This window comes from Leopardus geoffroyi, chromosome A1, assembly GCF_018350155.1.
Source record: "Leopardus geoffroyi isolate Oge1 chromosome A1, O.geoffroyi_Oge1_pat1.0, whole genome shotgun sequence".
Classification (NCBI taxonomy): Eukaryota; Metazoa; Chordata; class Mammalia; order Carnivora; family Felidae; genus Leopardus; species Leopardus geoffroyi.
In genome coordinates this window covers 217,798,733-217,819,233 of record NC_059326.1, presented here as the reverse complement: position 1 = coordinate 217,819,233, position 20,501 = coordinate 217,798,733, and the positions used below count along the sequence as shown (strand labels likewise).

The 20,501-nt window shown below is 33.0% G+C and overlaps 1 protein-coding gene across 1 annotated transcript in view; it reads right to left on the bottom strand.

Annotated features, from left to right (window-relative positions):
• The window catches only part of CDH9 (cadherin 9), a 135,143-nt gene that overhangs the window by 76,691 nt on the left and 37,951 nt on the right, over window positions 1-20,501 (bottom strand). Inside the window, exon 2 of the mRNA XM_045441311.1 lies at window positions 11,121-11,397. Coding sequence (XP_045297267.1) covers window positions 11,121-11,348 — 228 coding nt within the window. The 5' untranslated portion in view covers window positions 11,349-11,397. The remainder of the gene's footprint in view (window positions 1-11,120; window positions 11,398-20,501) is intronic.

The window sequence follows — 20,501 nt, the reverse complement described above, 5'->3', positions numbered from 1 at the left end:
ATAAGACATTTATTTAAAGGTAACACAAGTTTTAAGAAAGGAATAATACATAGAAGTTGATTTTAGTCATGGAACATAACTTGTGTGGGAACAACACTCTTCTTGAAATAATTAACTGTTTACAAATTAGTTAAAAAACAACAACAACAAAAAAAACCAAAAACCTAAAAATACAAAACACTTTATAAAGGTAGTAGATAAGAACCAGGAGCAAAAATTCAGAGGCTTACTAGCAAATAGGGAATAAAGTGATTTCCACATTAACCCCTTTTTTTCTTGCAAGTATACCACATTTCATATGTCATGAAGAAGACAGGGTTCAAGCAGAAATCAGCAGTCTTTATGATGAAGCATCGGAGGTCAGGATTCAGGGACATCATAATGGCTAAAAATTGAGAGAAGAAATCCAGGAATAGAGGAAGCCACAGAAGAGAGAGCCCTAAACCTTGAATATACATTGCATGTAACATGTAGCTGACTTCTAAACTGACCATGTACAGACTAAGACTCCAAGGAATCCAGATAAAAGGAACAGTCTGAAGATTAATAACTAAGCAGAGAGATTAGCCATTCCAGCTACTAGGAATGAAGAGTTTAAGATTAAAGCTCCTTGTAGGTAAATGTGTTTGGTGAACACTTTGAGATTTCCAGTAAAACAGCAGAAAAGTGATAACTTAGGAGACAGGAAGATGTGGTAGGATTTAGGGTTATACCACAGGGCTAAGGGAATAAATAAAATAGTCTTCCTTGAAAATCCTAAAAGCCTATATACAATCAAAGTAGAATCCCATAAGTTCACTTCCTTCTGGGACAAAACTCAACAATCTTCAGAGGAAGAAAACAAAATCCAGAATCTCCACAATATGTTGCCCTTAATACCCAGTATATAATCTAAATTTTGTAGAGATTTAACAAGCAGAAAAATAAAGCAAAACAGAATAGTCAATAGAAATAGATGAAAATAAGACTAAGTTGTTAAATTTAACAGACAAAGTCTTTAAATATAGCTATTGTAAGTATACTAAAGAATGTTTATGGCATACTAAAATAATGGACATAATATATTAGGGATTTCATAAATTATATGCAAAATCAAACAGAAAAGAAAACCTAGAACTGGAAATTATAGCTTCTGTAATAAAAATTTGCAACAGTGGTGTGGACACAGAAACAAAAGAAACAATATATTTGATGACACCAAAAATAAATGATCCATATTAAAGCACCAATATAAAAATATATTGACACAGGTATAAAAAATATATAACACAGTCTCAATGATGTATGGGACAATGTACAATGCTCTAATATACTTGTATTTGGAGTTCTCCTCCTCCAAAGAAGAGAGAGCAGGCCATAAAAATACAAATAAGCATACAATTTAAAAATTGGATGAAAAAGGACACACTGGTCTAAGAAGGCCAGTGAGTCCCAAACAGGTTAAACAAAACACATCTAGGTATCAAAGTACAACCCCTGTTGAAACAGACAGTCAGAGAACTGAGGACACAGACCTTAAAAGCAACCAGAGACAAATACACATGACATACATGCATTACTACCAAAAGTAATGAAATCCACAATGCAATGTAGCAAAAATTTTAAGTACAAAAAGAAAAAAAACAGGCAAATCTATATTTCTACATTCAATTAAAATATTTTTCTTTTTAGGGGTGCCTGGGTAGCTCAGTTGGTTAAGTGTCCTACCTTTGATTTCAGCTCAGGTCATGATTTCAAGGTTCATGGGATCAAGCCCCATGTCGGACTCCTTGCTGATAGTAAGGAGCCTGCTTGGGATTCTCTATTCCTCTCTCTCTTCCCCTCCCCTGCTTGCCCTCTCTTTTTCTCTCTCTCTCAAAATAAATAAACTTAAAAAAATAAAAAGTAAAACAAGTATTTTTTTTCTTTTTCTTGTTTGTTTCACTTTTTTTTTTTTTTTAATTCTACTTATTTAACATCTAGTATAATATTGGTTTCAGGAGAATTTAGTGACTCATCACTCACATATAATACCCAGTGCTGATCACAAGTGCCTTCCTTAATAGCTATCACCCATGTTGCCCACCTCCCCTTGAGCAACCCTCAGTTTGTTATCTATAGTTAAAAGTCTCTTATAGTTTGTTTCCCTCTCTTTTTTTCCCTTCCCCTGGGTTCATCTGTTTTCTTTCTTAGATTCGACATATGACTGAAATCATATGGTATTGGTCTTTCCCTGACTGACTTGTTTCACTTAGTACAATATACTCTAGATCCATCCATGTTGTTGCAAATGGCAAGATTTCATTCTTTTTGATGGCTGAATAATATTCCATTGTATATATCTACCACATCATCTTTATCCATTCATCACTTGTGAAATAATGATATTTTCAGATTAAAAAAAACCAAAAAATTTGTTTCCATCAGATACAAACTACAATTAATGTTAAAGGAAATCTTCAGGTTGAAAGAAAATGATAGTACACAGAAATTCAGATCAATATGAAAGAATAAAAAGCACTGACTGGAAATGGTAACTACATAAGTAAATATAACACAACATAATGTAACATAATGTAACATAAGATTGTGTTTCTTAAAATTTTTAATAAATAATGGAATGCTTAAGTAATAAAATATTAGCAACACAGGGTGCAATTTATAATATATACAGAGAGAAAGTATCTGACAAATATAGACTAAAACCCTACAGAGGAAATAAAATCATACTGTTGTAAGATGATTGCACTGCATGCTAAAAATATATAATATTTATTTGATTTATATTATAGCAGGTTAAGGAGACCAAATTTAGACATTTAAGAAAACACTCAGTTGACCCAAAATATGGTAGGAAAGCAAAAACCAAGGTAGAAAGAATAAATGGAACAAATGAAAACAAGAAAATGATACACTTAGATCCAATTATGTCAATGATTACATTGTTTATGAGCGGACTTAACACTAATTAAATGTTAAGGATTGTCAGATTGGATAGAAAAGCACAAACCACTTCTGAGATGTTTACGAGAGCTGTTTTTTATATTAAATGGTACAGAAGGGCTGAAAGCAAAATGATGTAAGTGATCAACCATACAAATATTATCATAAATGAATTGGTGTGGCAAAGTTTGTACCAGGCAAAGTAAACTTCAAGCAAGTAGTATTATGAAAGATACAGGGTGATATTTCATAATAATAGAGCATCAATTAATCAGAAACCTAAGAGATAATTAGCCATGCAGCCAATAATTGCATAAAAACAAATAAAGAATATTTGACAGAGGTAAAGAGAGAAATTAAAATATAGAACTTTTTAATACTCTTCTCACAGTGAGAATTGGAATAAGGAGACACAAAACTTTTAACCATAGAGAACTGAATAATACTATCATCAAGCTTATATAAGATTGCAAAATACTGTACCCAGTAGGTATGCAATAATTCCTTTTAAATATAGAAGACACATTTACGAAAATAGTTTTTAAATTGCATTTTTTAAAACCATTAATATGCAATAGCGATGTATCCTACTGTATTTGTAGAGTAAGATCAATAGACATAAACTGTGGGACAATGTTTTAATTTTTCAAGAAAAGCTTTTGTTATAGTAACCATTAAAGGAGCTGAAACTTTCACAAAATGGCCACATACAAATATATCCCTTCCCATTGTAGGAAAAAGAAAGGCCTTTTTCCTCTTAGATTTGCCAATACATTTATTATTGATCTTGAACTCACTTTTGTGTTTCTGTCTGTTAGCGTATAGTTCTGAGTATGATGATTTATTGTAATAGCATCCCTAAAACATTCTGGCTGTGAAACAGGATACTTACTGAGGGAGTTCCACTAAATGTATATTCAGTGGCATATCTAGAGTGGCCTCATTTACTTTATGAAGTCAGTGCAAAAAAGGCTGAACATCTTTTAGAACACTGTCCTAATTCCTTTTCCATGAACAATACCACAATAGCTATAAGACTATTAGTATGAGTCATTAGAATTTACTGTGGACACATTACAAAAAGTTTGCACAAGCAAAGTTTGAATATTTTGTTAAAATCTGGTAAAAAAAATAGTCTATGTTCATGGGAATAGGGAAATATGGCAGTCCTAAATTAACAAATAAACAAACATGCATACGTTATTAACTTGGAGGGTGATTCTAGTGCTAAATTAGGCTAGGTAGAATTTAGCTATTAGGAATTCAGTCTATTAGATAAGGAAAAAGTATTTTCCTTCATCTAAATTGAGACTTCTATCAGGTATTTCTCCAACAGGCCAGCAATAATAAAATTTTGCTTATTATAGATAGAGACTATTTTATTTACAACAAATTATTTCTATCTATTTCTAAGATAGAGACCAGTGCATCTTATTTACTCTTAGTTTTAGGATTCAGTTTTGGTGTACTGCATTGTAGGTGTTCAGTTTCTAAAACTAATTGAATAATAATACACAGGGTTAAGATCCACATTAACATAGTCATAACTTTACAAATAAATATCTTTATTTGTAAAATAACTTTGTTATTCTTTTTATTTGTAAAATAAATTTGTAAAAAAACTTTACAAATAAACACACTAATGCCTTACGTTGGCATATTTTTGGAAGATAAGCATCATAAATTTTCTGAAATGCAACTGACTAATGCATACCCAGAGCTTTAAAATCCATTCATATCTATTACTCTTGGAATTCTACTTTCAGTAATAAAGTAATCTAGTAAGTGTAATTTAAAATACACTCAAAGTTATTAGCTACCAAATTTTCATCACAGAAATGTGTGTGTATGTGTGTGTAATACCAGTCTAAATAGAAATTTCAGAAAAGACATAAATTTAATTTAATTAAAAATTATATGTATGATATTATATGGCAAATACTGAAATTTTAACAATGTGCAGAAACACAGAATTAACTGAGAAAGACAAATTAAAATATATGTAAGTAATATGAAATCAACAGTGCTAAAATATATAACTGGAAATAAGCAGAAATATGTAAACTTTTAACCTTATCTTCATAGTGTGATTATAGTTATCTTTGAGATTTTTTACATTAACTTTTAATTTTATGGACCTAGTTTTTTGTAAGGAACACTAATAACTTTTATTAAAATAATAACGCTTATTATTAAATGATGGTTGTGCTTAAATATTTTTTCACAGTCCTCCCTCTAGACCTTCCTAGAGTTTCTACTACTTCTTAAGTTTCTTTGTTTGTTTGTTTGTTTTTTAAACACTGATGAATATGTAAGCGTGGATGTGATCTTTTGCAAGTTTGGCAATAGAGGAAGAGACTGTTAAAATATTAGAAATATTTCACAAGCACTGAAGTTGGTGGAAGATGTCAGGGAAAATCACACATATATTTGGTAATCGTACTAATAAACATTTCTACCATACTCTAATATTTTAAATGGTTTAACAGTTACTATATTCCAGGGGGAAAAAAGTTTAGTTAAATTTTAAATGTAAATTTTTCTAGAAGTAGTTATGTTTCCTTAATCAGTCAGAATTTGTTTCATCTTATCTTTTAATTCTTAATGCCTGTTTGAATTACCTGTATTCAGGGCAAAGAAATTGTTGGAATGCAAATGATTCTAAAGTGTGTGCTGTTTTGGCACAGAGCAAAATGAGAGGGTTGCAGCTGCAATTAGGGGCTTCAAGGATAATGGAAATACAGGAAAGGAATTGACTTTTTGCAAAATGTGCCAGGAAAAATGGGACATATTTATTTTAAACCTTCTCTGCTGTTTCTATGTTTCAAAGTGCCAGTCTCTCAGAATCCAGAGTAATAATTGCTTAATAAAGATAGCAACTGAATATTAATTTTGAGTAAATAAATACATTTTGTCAAACATTTTGGGGAAGAAAAAAATGAAATCAAACACAGATTGAAAGCCCAAAGGCCACAGATTCTAGATGGTAAAATATTAGACCAGAATAATTTAAATTATGCCTTGAATAAGATTTTGATAGGTGGTTAAATTTTGATGGGAAATTCTAGCCAAGAAGAATGGGGATGGGCCTTATATAAGAGGATGCCGTTGAGATAGGACTTAAAGCAAGGAGAAGAGATGAAATTATGAAAAAGCAGGTTAGATACTCCCTGTAAAAGTGCCTGTGACCATGATAAAATAGAAGTGAAGCCTATGGAAGAGGAAAGGTTTCACTTTGTCTAGAACTAAAGCCATATTATACTGTTGTGGGAACATAGAATACGGGCTGGAATGTACAATGATATCGAATACTTTGAATCTACTTAAGTCAATTTTTCTACAGATATTTTGTCCAAGAGGTTGGTATCATTCAAGAAACAGTGTGTAATGGGTTTTTAAGAATTAAAAAAAAAAATAATGAAGTCAAGTAAAAAGTCATTAGGTGTGCTAATGCAGTGGTTCGGGGAAGTGATAATGCAGTGCAAGCGATGAGGGGCTTGACAGTAAGAATTAAATACTAGCATTCTAGTATAAAAGCAGAGTTTTAGAGATCTCAGTGTGAAATAAGCCATTGTAGACTGTCCAGAGAACCTAGCCTTAATGCTTAATATTTTTCTCATGTGTTTTTAGTTTTAAACAACTAACCTATAAAGAGAATTTTGGGATACAATGTGCCCATAAATCTGAAACAGCTGCTACATGTACTGCACCATAGTAAAGCTTTACAAAGATAATTTATTTAGATGCTGAAAAACACTATAATACACTATAAAAATTTATCAAACATCCTTCAGGAACTTTGAGACTTTATTTCTGTTTCTGTACACATCAAAGTGCCATTTTCTGAAAGCCTAAGAGAAAATTGCCTATCCAAGTACATTATTCTATGTATGCTTTGGGGGGATATCAATATTTAGTGCATATGTCAATATCTGTAAGTGTAAAGGAGAGTCATCCCACAGTTTCATTACTCAGTCTGATATAAACCACACTCCCATCCATTTTCCAGTTGGTACCTGTTTTCCACTGTTTTAGTAAGAAGTAAATCAATTGTATCCAGTTGTAACCAAGAGCTTGATAAATGTTAAAATCCCATTCCAATTTGAGATTCTGATTATACTCATGGTAATTTTGGCTATGGTATAGTAAAAGGTTTTGAATTAAAACATAAAAACATATAGAGCTAACTCGGTAAAAATATGTTGTATTTAAATGGTGACTGGTTATACGCAGTTCCATAGCACAGTATTGATTGCTGTGAGCAAAGCAAATGCTTTGAATTAAAGTGTAATGGTGGGTTAAGCTGATATTTCAATTATTTTATAAATACCAGTGTTTTCTTTCAGGAGGAATAAACACTATACTTGTAAGTTTGGTATCTCTCCAAGTAATAAATGTGTTTTAATCAGATATTAAATATAAATTCTCAACAATAGGCATGTTATCTATTAATTATTAATTCATGACAACTAGGGATTCCTCAGGATCTCGACCTATTGTGTAAGAAAGCAAGTGCATATGAAGTTTCTCTAACAGAGTTGTAGGAGCCTTTGCTATACTTCTTGTTAAATTTATTTAAATTCTTCTCTTGAGCAGTATTACTCTTTTGCTTAAGTAATTCAGCCACATGCTTCTATTCAAATTACAGGGAAGCTACATGGCGATTGTCATAACTTTGTAATCCTCTTAAGTAAGAACCAAAAATTTCCCTCATTACAGAAAAAGAATTAATATATCTCTGATAGCATCCATCAAAAATGAGCAGCCAAACTTCAGACTGAATTATTGTGGAAAACGAAAATTACTCTTAATTTTATTTTTATTTTTCATTTCTTTTAGAAATTTTAAATCCAGTATAGTAACATACAAAAACTACTCTTAATTTTAACATTCCTCACTTTTCTGTCCTGTCTTGCAAAAAATACGAAATGACATACAGAAATATCCCCTTATTTTTCCTTTTAAAAATATCATTGTGATTCCTTTTTTTGCTCCTCCAGTCCATCCTAACAATGAAAGCAAACCGAGCATCCCAGACTTGTGCTCCACCAATAATGAACTAGTACAAAAGCTTTCAACAGGGTTCAGCTTCCATGCTGTATATAAAACAACTCAGCATGGAATTCTGAGCCTTTGACAGTAGTAGTCTAACTTCATCCTATTAAGCTATTCTGTGTGTGTGTGTGTGTGTGTGTGTGTGTGTGCGCACGTGCACACAAGTGTTTCACATGCATATCATGCCATATGCAATCCCACCTCCTTGGATTTATCCACATGCAAATTTTGTTAAATTTTTACTATCCCTTCTTGTACACAAATGCAGTCCCATCCGCAATCCTAGAAAACATCAGAATTTTAAAGTTAAAGAGATCTTAATAACAATTTAACATAACAAGAATTTGAGGTTTGGGAAGTTTAGTTAATTTCTAAATTGTATGCGATTACTAAATTGCAAAACCAGGACTGACCCTTGTAAATTGCATGTTTATGTGCATGTACAAGTATATTTTGTTACATTTTACTGCTACTATTTTCTTACTTGTTTTAAAACTTCTTCATTTAAATTCAGGATCAAACCCTAAATTTTTCATCCAAGGATTATATATCCTTCCAACTTTATACAATTTTATGTCACCTATAAATTACAATAGGTCTTAATATTGTCTGCAATGCCAAGCCTCTGGAAAACTAGGAAAAAATATGAAAATTTCTTTCCATTAGAGGCTACATATTCTTTTTGAATCATGGTACATGGTAAATATGGTAGGCCTTTACATCACATGGAGGTTGCCACGGTAGTGGATCCCAGAAGACTAGGCAAACAGAGCAATGTGGTCAAAAAGACCATCTGTTTGGTGTTCATGTGTTTGACCAAGTTGAGTCCTAAGTGAAGGACTCAAGTTTGACTAAGTAGAGTCCTAGCTAGGCTCTGCATATGCAAATGAATAATAATGTTGAAAGCCAAGAGAACAGGTTAGGAGTTCACAGACCCTTAAGAAGTTAATGAAAGTAAACAGTAGTTGGAAGCCTACTTTTATAGTGAACTCCATATATGGTGCATGGCATATCTAAGAAAAGGCCCTATTTCAAAACAGAGAAATCATTTTTTTTCGAAAAAGTAAGGAGTGTTTTATTTTGTTGAAGTTTCTCTTTCGTATACATACTGCTTTCCAAATATAATATAAAAATAGTTGACATAACCTTTTGGTTTGATTATCTTCATTTGGCAAAAATTCTTATTATTATAATATGTTTTCTACCTTTGGCTCATAATCTGGTTGTCAAGGATAAATAACCAGTAAAAAAATTGAACAACTTAACTTGTGTATGGCTTAAAAAAAACAGGTTATTGTCCAAAGACAAGTGATCAAATATTTTATGAAAACTAATTAAATAAAACTATGCACACATTTTAGTAACTATTTTTGACAGATTATAGAACTAATTAAAACAAAAGCAGGATGGTACAAAAAGTTCTAAACCATAGTGCATATTTTAAAATGTCGGTGCAGTAATGGTGTCTGTTAATCAATGCACACATAATTTTTAGAAGGAAGCATCTTTGTTTACAGCTAAAAATAAATGCTTGTAGTGGAGCCTTGATTGCCTTACGATTGAGCATCTCTTTTTATCTGTAGCTATTCTTCTGCATCTGTGAATCTCCAAGGATGAAACCCTCTATGTAAGACCTTGTGAACTGAATGTGCCCTTTATACACTGCCTTAGAAAAAGAATCATAAGGCAATTTCAAGTCCTTAGACACAAACATTTGTCAGTTGAACTTGAAATATCCTGATGTTAGTTATTAACTATAGTGTGAGAAGTGATGTTAAATGAGGGATGCTGGGGGATGCCCTATGACTAACCTGAGGAGAAATAAGAGGGGAAAAAAAAGAATCAGCAAGTGAACTATATGGGGCAAAATGAGTGTGACCTGTGGAACCAGGGGAGGAGATATCAAAAGAAGAGGAAATAATAGGCTTCTGATAAAAGAAGCTGCAGTTGAAAAAAATACACTGCCACACACACACACACACACACACACACACACACACACACACTGAAAAATTAGATCAAGATTTTGGCAATTTCACAGAATAAATGTGTTTCTAGTTTAAAAGCAATATAGGCATGACTTTTGTGATATCAGATGCTTTTTATGTTTTTATTTTTGGCCCATTCTATCTTATCTGCTAGTAACTCAAAAAATACTGTGACCATCACAGTCATTTCTAGTATCATGTGCAAAGAATCAAGAAAAAAAAGTATGTGATTTATGAGGAATGTTAGTATTCATCATTGTTTATTCTGTTTTATTCTTAGAATTTGAAAGTATCTCAGCATTAGGCACATATCTGGAATAATCCAATAAACAAAGGATTTGTCTTGCATGTAGAATGGTATGAGTGAGATTGGTAGATATTAGATAAATAGAAAATTCTGGATGTTGGAACGATCATGTCATCTATTTTGAGGAAGACAGAAAAGAGGAAGAGATAGTTTACGAGTCTATTTTCTCAAAGTTGAATACGAGAAGGAGAGTTACGTATTCTCTATCACGGTTTGTTCCAGACTGCTAATGAGCCGCTATTGCTGTTAGGATGGTTTTAACCTTCCCGAAGGTACTGCCTTCTTTCTACTTCCGTTTTCTTTCTCCTTCTCCTTGAGCCCTTTGGTCCGGATTACAGGCGAGAAGTCGTTCAGTTTGACTGATATTAAGAAACAGACTACCGAGAGAGAAGTATTTATACTTATTTACTTCTCATACACAGCAGACTATTCTTAATTATGATAAATTGTTTATTAGTAGTCACCAATATATTTTAGTAATTTTTGGTATACTATAATTGCATTTCGTTTTGCCTCATATAACACACTAAGTTATTCTTTATCCGATGCTTTAAATTAAATTTCAAAGAACGTTTTTAAAACATTTTAGATGCACATCCATAAATATATAAATATAAATCATATATTGCTGATTAATAATGCTATGGACACTGACCTACATTTAGCTACCTGAGTAAATCACATTACCCATACTATCCTACTGAAAACATTTGCAATATTATGCCTTCTGCACACCATAATTAGTCAAATATTGTAAAATAATCATTAATAATATGGGAAGTTGCTGTAAAAAGTAAATAAATTGCCATCACTTTCAGCTTCTAGATTTATCACATAAAAATTCTTACCTTGCCAACATACTGTGTGTCTGTACCTGTGTACTCTTCCAACAAGAAGAACTGATTCCACATCCAGCCACGCTTGGTACGATGTAACATTTTACTATCATCTTTTGTCAGATCCACAACCCTTTTGCTTGGCAAATCCCTACTAGCTTTTTCCTCTAATGGAATAGCATCAACTGTATGAAACATATAGGTCCAGATGAATAGTGATAGGCAATAGTATGTCCTCATTATAAGCAGCTTCAGTAGGATATCAAATTCAATGTACTGTCCAATTCCCCTGAGGAGTAGAGAGAGAAAAACGGCTTATTAGGTTGTGTTTCGTTTTCACATAACCTGTAAACTATAAAACTTTTCTGAATATTAAGATTTTATAAATAATATATATACATTATTTTTCCACGTTACATCAGTGAACTTATCATTAAACATATCACATCATATAGCTCACATATCATATAGTGAGGTGAGGAGACGTGTAGCACAGATAAACTAAACAGAAATTTAACAGGTGACTTTAATATCACTATATTGCAGCATATAAATGAGAACATATTTGTAATTTAAAATACCAAGTATTTGAAAAAAAATTAAGCTCTACAATATACCAAAGATCATACTGAATGTTCCTGAGTCTTTAAGACTAATAAAAACTAGTGTATTTATTAATATATACATATATATGAGCTTATATACCTTTAGTAACACTGTTTTCAGTGCACAAGCTATCAACTTTTACAATCTGTTTCTTCTTCTCCTCCACCTTTTCCTTTTCCCTCTCCTCTTCCTCCTCTTCGTCTTCTTCCTCCTTGTTCTTCTGTACCATGATAAGGTATTTCCTCAAGGCAAACTAACCTGTACCAAATATACTTTGGATTATGTCCTGCAATACCTAACACCATACTATGTTGATCCTTTATAATTGATAACTGTATTTTTCCTGACAGTCAGTTGAATAACTCACTCAAATTTACTTGAGGCTGAAAAGAGCATGCTCTAAATGGACACACTTTACCTGACAATTAAAAACAACAACACATATTTATTTCCTAAAATAATAGGAAAAATCAGTGCACAAAATTGATGTGTTAAAATTCGATATGGGCGTCTTAGCTATGAGATAACTTGATCGAGAATTTTGCAACACTGTCTCTCTGTTGATACGGTAAGTTGAATTTTCTTGAAGTGAAAAAAAAACACTAGTTCATTTGGTATTTCAGAATTAATTTTGTTTATTAGCAAAACAAATTGGTTTCATTTGGAAACATTCAGAAGATGTGAAATCCTAATAATGCTGCTGCTGATGGTAATGATATTGGTAAGCAATAGAAACCCATCTCAAACTAATGTAGGCAAAGGAAGAATTCACTGGAATATAAAATCAAACTAAATGGGGAAAGGAAGAAATGAAAGGAGCAAAGAATCAATTGGGCTTTTCCTGCTCATGAAAACAGGAATTAGGGGCGTGGGTACTTTAATACTATTCTCTCTTGCTCACCCCTCTCTCCTCTCTTGCTTTCAACTAAGCCTCATCGACCTGATGGCATATAGGAATATATAAAGTTCAGATTTAACATCTTCCAATCCAGAAAGCAACTGACAGTGTTTTCTAATTTGAGTTTGAAAAACTGTGGGAATGGACTCTAATTTACCTGCCTTAGGCCAGATGCCCAACACTGGACCATAAGTCTCTGGAGTCAGTTGTTGTTATCAAGGCATAAAGGTCAAACATGTGCCTCTAACTTGGCTTTTCCATTATTATCTGTGAGATTTGGTGATATTTACTTGGTCTCAACTACTTACTCCTAGAAAGGTAGAATAATTATTACCTGACTCACAAAACATTGTTATTAATTTTATTTTAAACCTTTAGGAATACAAAGTAATACTTATTTGTATCACAAAAATTTTATTTTATTTCTACAACAGTGTATACCCATGAGAAAACTGCATGTGAAGAATTTAAGTAATCTGGCAAATGCACAAGTAGTAAGTATTGGAACTAGATACACAGCCTTAAACAATGTTTTACAAAAGATAATATATGTAAAGAAGTTAGCATAGTGCTAGCATACAAATTGTCAACATGTTAATGCCATCATCATCATCATCATCATCATCATCATCATCATCATCATCCATGGTTGCTTCCACTATAGTCATAGTCATATATCAGATAAGGAATGGTGATTGGCAGATAATGGTACGGATGCTTGCTATGGTCCACAGCTATTGGCTCTGTCCAGCACACATGTACTCTAATTTCCATACCTATTATTTTAAAAAACTTCTTACTTAACAAAATACACATATATAATCACAAATCCTCACACTGCAAAATGAGAGAAATTAAAATCGCATTACTTTTTGACTCTGAAATCTCAGGTACTTGTCTTTCTTAGTACTTTATGTGGCTATTCGTAATCCTGTAAACTATAGGAAATTGGTAAATTTAACCACAACAGATGTAAAACTCTGAAATAAATATCAGAAAACTACAGGGTCAAAAAGTGCTTAGAAAAAGTGCAATGGAAAAGTACCATCTGGTGGCCACTAGCTCAGAACATGCCCTGCATGGTTTGAACAGTGATGGTGCAGTAGGAAATGAGCTGCCGAAGGATCTCAAGAACAGCTGGTGTCTCACTTTGATAAAATATAACAAATTCGTTAGTTGACCACACTGGCCACCTGTTTTCCCCCCAGTGGGAAATCTCTTTTCACCATCATTTTTACTGACCACTCTTGCAAGAGAAATTAGAGAGCATTCTTCATTTCCTGTGGTCTGTTCTAACTGTGATGCCCACTTTAGATGGAAATAAGCGTTTAAGCAGAAAAGTTAAGTTGTATTTGGTGGAGCCAGAGACTTAGGCAGAGGCCAGGATCCCATAGGTCTTTATAAGCTAGAGTAAAAAAAAAAAAAAAAATGCATTCATTTTCAGTGCAATGGAAATCAGTTGGAAGATTTTTAACATGAAATGGTTAGAAAAGATCAATCTGGCTGCAGAGTAGAAAGTAGGTTAGAGGGTAAGCAAGAAATTTGGTTAAGGGGGAGATCAGTTAGAGTCTATCTCTCAAGTTAAGAAAAAGATGGCAGTGGCATATGGAGAAGTGGTTTCCAGTGGACACTGACACCGTGCTCAGGTTCCCTTCATTCTTTAATATGGACACACACACACACACACACCACATGCACTAAAATTTTTTCAGGCTTTTGCCTCTAATGACCTGCACCTGCAACTCTCTTTGGAGGACTTCCTTTGGCTACTGGAACCACTCTGTTCACACGCACAGGGTGCCTAAAGTGCCTACAAGTTTACAATCATCTCCTGTGAAATCCCTGAGCCATTGTCTAACAGGTGCAAAAATGTGGAAATTCACACTTTATTTACATCCCAGAGTCCCCCTACAGACTCATGCTAGGCTGAAAACTTTGAAATCACACCCTGTTTGGATTCTGTTTTCCCATGCTCTTTCTCACTTTCTGACCTGGAAGCAATTTGTTAACTAAACAATTGTATACTAATCCTTGCTTCAGGATCCAACTCTGGAGAAATGGACCTAAGGCATGAATACAATCCAAGTATTGACACGTCAATAAGAGTAGATGCTACCTGCTTATGTTCTAAATATTGAAGGTGAAAAAAGATACATAAAGTATAGCTTTTAGATTATTAGTTTGTGTGTTGAGTAAATTATTGTGCCATTTTTGTGGTGTCGCTTAGAGCAGGGACACCTCTTATAAAAGATGATCTATTAGGAAAATGAAGAATCAAGTTTTTTCTTATTTTTGGCCACTTTTATACTGGTACTATTACTAACATATTAATCATAGGAAGCGAAATGATTCGCTATCCTACTAATTCAATCTATATATTTATCACAACTCTTTAAAATGAGTTCTTCCATAATCCCTTATATTATGATGAGGAAACTGAGGCACAGAGAGGTTAATTGGCTTGCCCAAGTTTATATAAGCAGACCCAGAAGAACTGATAATTAAATCCAGGTACCCTCTTGCCTTGGGCTGCACTGCTCCAGAAATAGCCTCCTGACATCTGTGAGGCTGGCAACCAACATTTATCTTAACGTACATTCTGTGTTCTAGACACTATTCTGAGTCTTTTTTCAAGCATCGTTTCTTTAACTCCCATCACAGAAATATTACCAGGAAGGGATGTCACATTGGACAAAGGGGCAAACTGAGGCTTTGCTTGTTTAAGTAACCTGCTGTTATCACAAGGTGGTAGACACCTGTGGGAAAGGTGGAAGGCATTCAGGATTTGAATTCTGTTGGACTGATGTCAGTGCTCCTGGTATGAATTGTACTGTTGCTAGATAATGATGCTCCACGTGCGCCCACCTGGGGCCTCCTTCACCCGCTTTTGTCCTATTCAGGGTCTTTCTTTCCTCCCAGTGTGACCTGGAACAGTCTTACTTGGTTCATCCATAGCCATCTCCATTGTATTATTTTCAGTTTCTCTATCATATTCTGCTTTCTTGAGGAGTCTTCTATAACAACTTTTTCAAAAACACCCTACCCACTTCAGTCTTTATTGATTTCTTTCATACCATCCATTTATTTCCTATATAGTATTTACCATGATTTTAATGATCTCTTTCGTTTTAGTGGATTATGTATTTATTGATGGGTTTTTCTAGTTATGATGTAACTTGTATGGTGGTGAGATACTCTGTAAGTCACTGTATTCTGCATAAAATAGTTATTGATATATAGTAGGTGCTTAATACGTATTTATAAAATTAGTTGACTCACACCTAAATAGATAATCCTCAATTTGAGTCTGGGATCACAAATGAGATTGACTTAATATTCAAATGCCTAAACAAGCTAATAGAGATAAGGCAAGAGCTCAGCTGGGAGGAAATATGCCCTTAAAAGAACTCTGTTGATTTTCTTCCCGACAAATGGACTACAGTCCATTTTTTCAGTAAAATAAGAACAATATGCATAAACATTTGCATAATGTGGGATTAAATATGAACTTTAGAACATGATTCATATAAATTATAGACTGTTTGTTTGAACATGAATCCCTTTCACTAAGTAGATTCTTTTCCTTATAATTCTTAGCATAATTCTTTCACATTTAGGAATAATAGTGTATGCCTCCTGTGGCCAATTTAACACCCGCGCATTCCTCTGCTTTTAGACAAAAGTACACATTATAAAACGTTTTTTATTGCACTTTGTTTTAAAGTTAGCAAGCTCTTATCTCATGGGGTTTATTAAAAATTCTTCCTATCCTTTATTCATTCAATAGCAACAAGCTGATTACTAAATTTTCTATGCTTAATTATCTCTATCAGCCTTAAATGTTCTGCATTTTAATCATATTTTTTGTTGATAAATAAATACCATCAGATGCATTATAAAGTACAATATTTTAAATTTGCTTTAACTTTGATTTTGTAATCAGGGAATTCACTTGAATCTTGTTAACTTTAAAAACTGAAAATTGTTTTATTATTATTCCCTTGTTCCCATAATTATATTTAATTGCATTTGTGAAAAAAGGCTGTTGGCTATTTGTGAATCCAAAAAAAAAAAAAAAACCTGTGCATTATTGTAATTAAGTAGGATGTTCAGTATATAAAATCCACATCTAAATTAAATTATATCATTATTTCTTATCCCTATAGTGTAAACTCAGATAAAGTATTTAATAATTCCAATCATGTCTTTCAGGTAATTTCTCAAATGAAATGTAACTATAACACAATTGTATACTTATATCTTATTATACTGTTTGTAATCAACAAAGTACTTCCACATAAATTAACCATTTATCTTTTTAGAAAATTTGGATTTGGTCATATAATTTAAAATTTTTTCAGTAAGATATATGAGGATAAGAGAAATGAAGAAAGCTGTCTCTGATTACACAATTATTTTATGGTTTGGGCAAAAGTCATATACATGTTATCTGATTCCTTGGCCAGTGATCTTTCCAACATAGCATTGTGTTTTGTTTTACATAGATAGATAGATAGATAGATAGATAGATAGATAGATATAGATATATCGATGTATATATCAGTTGGAGAGACAAGTCTTACAACTCATTTAAGTGACACAAATGTAAAGAACAAATTCTATGAATTTAAATAGACATTAAAATTAGTCTTACATAATCAAGGAACTATTTAGGGCTATATGTTTTAACATGTCTATTTTTCACAGTAATTGATGATTCTTTCATTTATTATCTAAATGTATGTGGGCATACATATGAATATATATAATTGATTATTGGGTTATCATATTTATTCAATATATATTTAAGATCTCTAAAATCATTTATTGATTTTTTCAACAACCTCATATTCAATTATTGTCAGAGTACAATTTGAGATTTTACACATACCTGAATGATGTTGTACATGATTTCAAGAAAAACAGAAATTGTTGGAAGAAATAAAAGCTGCCAGCTTTGTATAAGGATTTCTGAATAGTTAACATAAGTAAACTCTCAGCTTTAAATATTTAGTTTTAGGTCTTTAGAAAACTGGCAGTATAGACTGATATCAAAGAGAAGCTCTTGAATCAGGTTTTGCCAGTGTCCTATCAAAATAAGAATGATAACAAATGTATGGCCAACTAATCTTTGACAAAGCAGGAAAGAATATCCAGTGGAATAAAGGCAGTCTCTTCAGCAAGTGGTGCTGGGAAAACTGGACAGCGACATGCAGAAGAATGAACCTGGACCACTTTCTTACACCATACACAAAAATAAACTCAAAATGGATGAAAGACCTAAAATGTAAGACAGGAAGCCATCAAAATCTTAGAGGAGAAAGCAGGCAAGACCTCTTTGACCTTGGCTGCAGCAACTTCTTACTCAACACGTCTCTGGAGGCGAAATGAACTAAATGAACAAAAGCAAAAATGAACTACTGGGACCTCATCAAAATAAAAAGCTTCTGCACAGCGAAGGAAACAATCAGCAAAACTAAAAGGCAACTGACAGAATGGGAGAAGATACTTGCAAATGACATATCAGATAAAGGGTTAGTATCCAAAATCTATAAAGGACTTATCAAATTCAACACCCAAAAAACAAATAATCCAGTGAAGAAATGAGCAAAAGACAAGAATAGACGCTTCTCCAAACAAGACATCCAGATGGGCAACCAACACATGAAAAAATGCTCAACATCACTCATCATCAGGGAAATACAAATCAAAACCACAATGAGATACCTTACACCTGTCAGAATGGCTAACATTAACAACTCAGGCAACAACAGATGTTGGGGAGGATGCAGAGAAAGAGGATCTCTTTTGCACCGTTGGTGGCAATGCAAACTGGTGCAGCCACTCTGGTAAACAGTATGGAGGTTCCTCAAAAAATTAGAAATAGAGCTACCCTATGACCCAGCAATTGCACTACTAGGTATTTGTCCAAAGGATACAGGTATGCTGTTTCGAAGGGACACACGCATCCCAATGTTTATAGCAGCACTATCAACAGTAGCCAAAGTATGGAAAGAGTCCAAATGTCCATTGATGGATGAATGGATAAAGAAGATGTGGTGTATATATATACAATGGAGTATTACTCAGCACTCAAAAAGAATGAAATCTTGCCATTTGCAACTACGTGAATGGAACTAGAGGGTATTATGCTAAGCGAAATTAGTCAGAGAAAGACAAATACCATATGACTTCACTCATTTGAGGACTTTAACATACAAAACAGATGAACATAAGGGAAGGGAAGCAAAAAATGATATAAAAACAGGGAGGGGGACAAAACATAAGAAACTCTTAAATATGGAAAACAAACTGAGGTTTGCTGGAGGGGTTGTGGGAGGGGGGGATGGGCTAATGGGTAAGGGGCATTAAGGAATCTACTCCTGAAATCATTGTTGCACTATATGCTAACTAAATAAATTATTTTAAAAAATAACAATTATAACATTGTACATAATAGAATATAAAGACATATATAAAAATAAATAATTATATATATATATATATATATATATATATATATATATATATATATAATATAAAGAGATGTAAAGACCGTATTTCCAGAATTTTAGAAAGATAATCACAATCTATAAGGTTAGTGAGACTAGATTAGGAAAATAAATAATGGTTGATAACTCCCTGTTATATATGAAAAATGCATTGACTTTCAATTAAAAGAATAGGCACTTTTCCCCAGTGTTGGTCCCCTGAATGGGGATCACAAGGATCAAAACTTATGTATAATCTTTTTATACCCCCTTTGAAGTTTGTTCCGATACTATTATATCTATTCGATATATAACAGGGCTGGGAGGGAAAGGAGACAATTTAGGGGGTATTATTTTGTATATATTTTAATTTGTAGATACGCCTTATAAGCAACTTAGTGTGAGAGATGGAACAGCTAAGTGAGAGAGGTCCATGTTCAGGACTTGTTTAAAATGTTGGCTAATGAGATATTATTGGTGTGGGGGGCAGGTAGAATTTGATAGTGTCATAAACAAATGACATTTTCAGTCAATATGTTCTTAAAACACTAGAAACTAGATTAAACATTTCCACGTTGGTATGAGGAAATGACATAATATACAGCATGAAATTGGGCTATACGAAGGCCTATGGGAATCCACACCATCCTATCACACGAGCACATGCAATAACACTTTCAGCTGAGGGAAAGACAGAAAACAAAACAAAACAAAACAAAACAAAAAAGCAAAAAAAAAAAAAAAAAAAAAAAACACCTCACCAAGCACAACAGAGAGTCTGTGAACAATGTAGCAAGTCAGATGAAGGGAGGGCTTTATGTGGGAAAGAGCAGTTCAATTTCTGTAGGAGACAGAAGAGCACTTAAGTCTCAACACATCTCACAATCTGGTGAACTTCTTAAATACATGAGAAAAGGAGGGCAAAAAAGACAGCAACAAGCTTTATAGAGAATGAGGCAGTATCATTGATAAATAAAATATTCTTCTCAAAAATAAACTTTAAAAAATAAAAAAGTTTAAAGAAATGAAAATATTCTTCAAAACTAGTAACAAAGTAGTGGACTTATGTAAGTATTTAAAAAGAAGCGCCAATGAATTGTGGGCATGTATTCATTCACTATCTAAGAAAAACTGGAAAAAATCATGCAAACACTGTTCTAGACACTGATGATACAGTAATGAATTAAAGTACCTTACCTTGTAGAAATGTTAGCAGAGGACAAATAGTCATCAACAACAACAAACAAATAAAGTGGCAGACAATTCCAAAACTTACTATAAATTTACACTGATCAAGGCACCATGATTTTGGCAAAAGAATAGACACATACAATTGAATAGAGTACAGAATTTGATCCACAAAAATTCAGTAAACTAATATTTGATAACAAGGCAAAG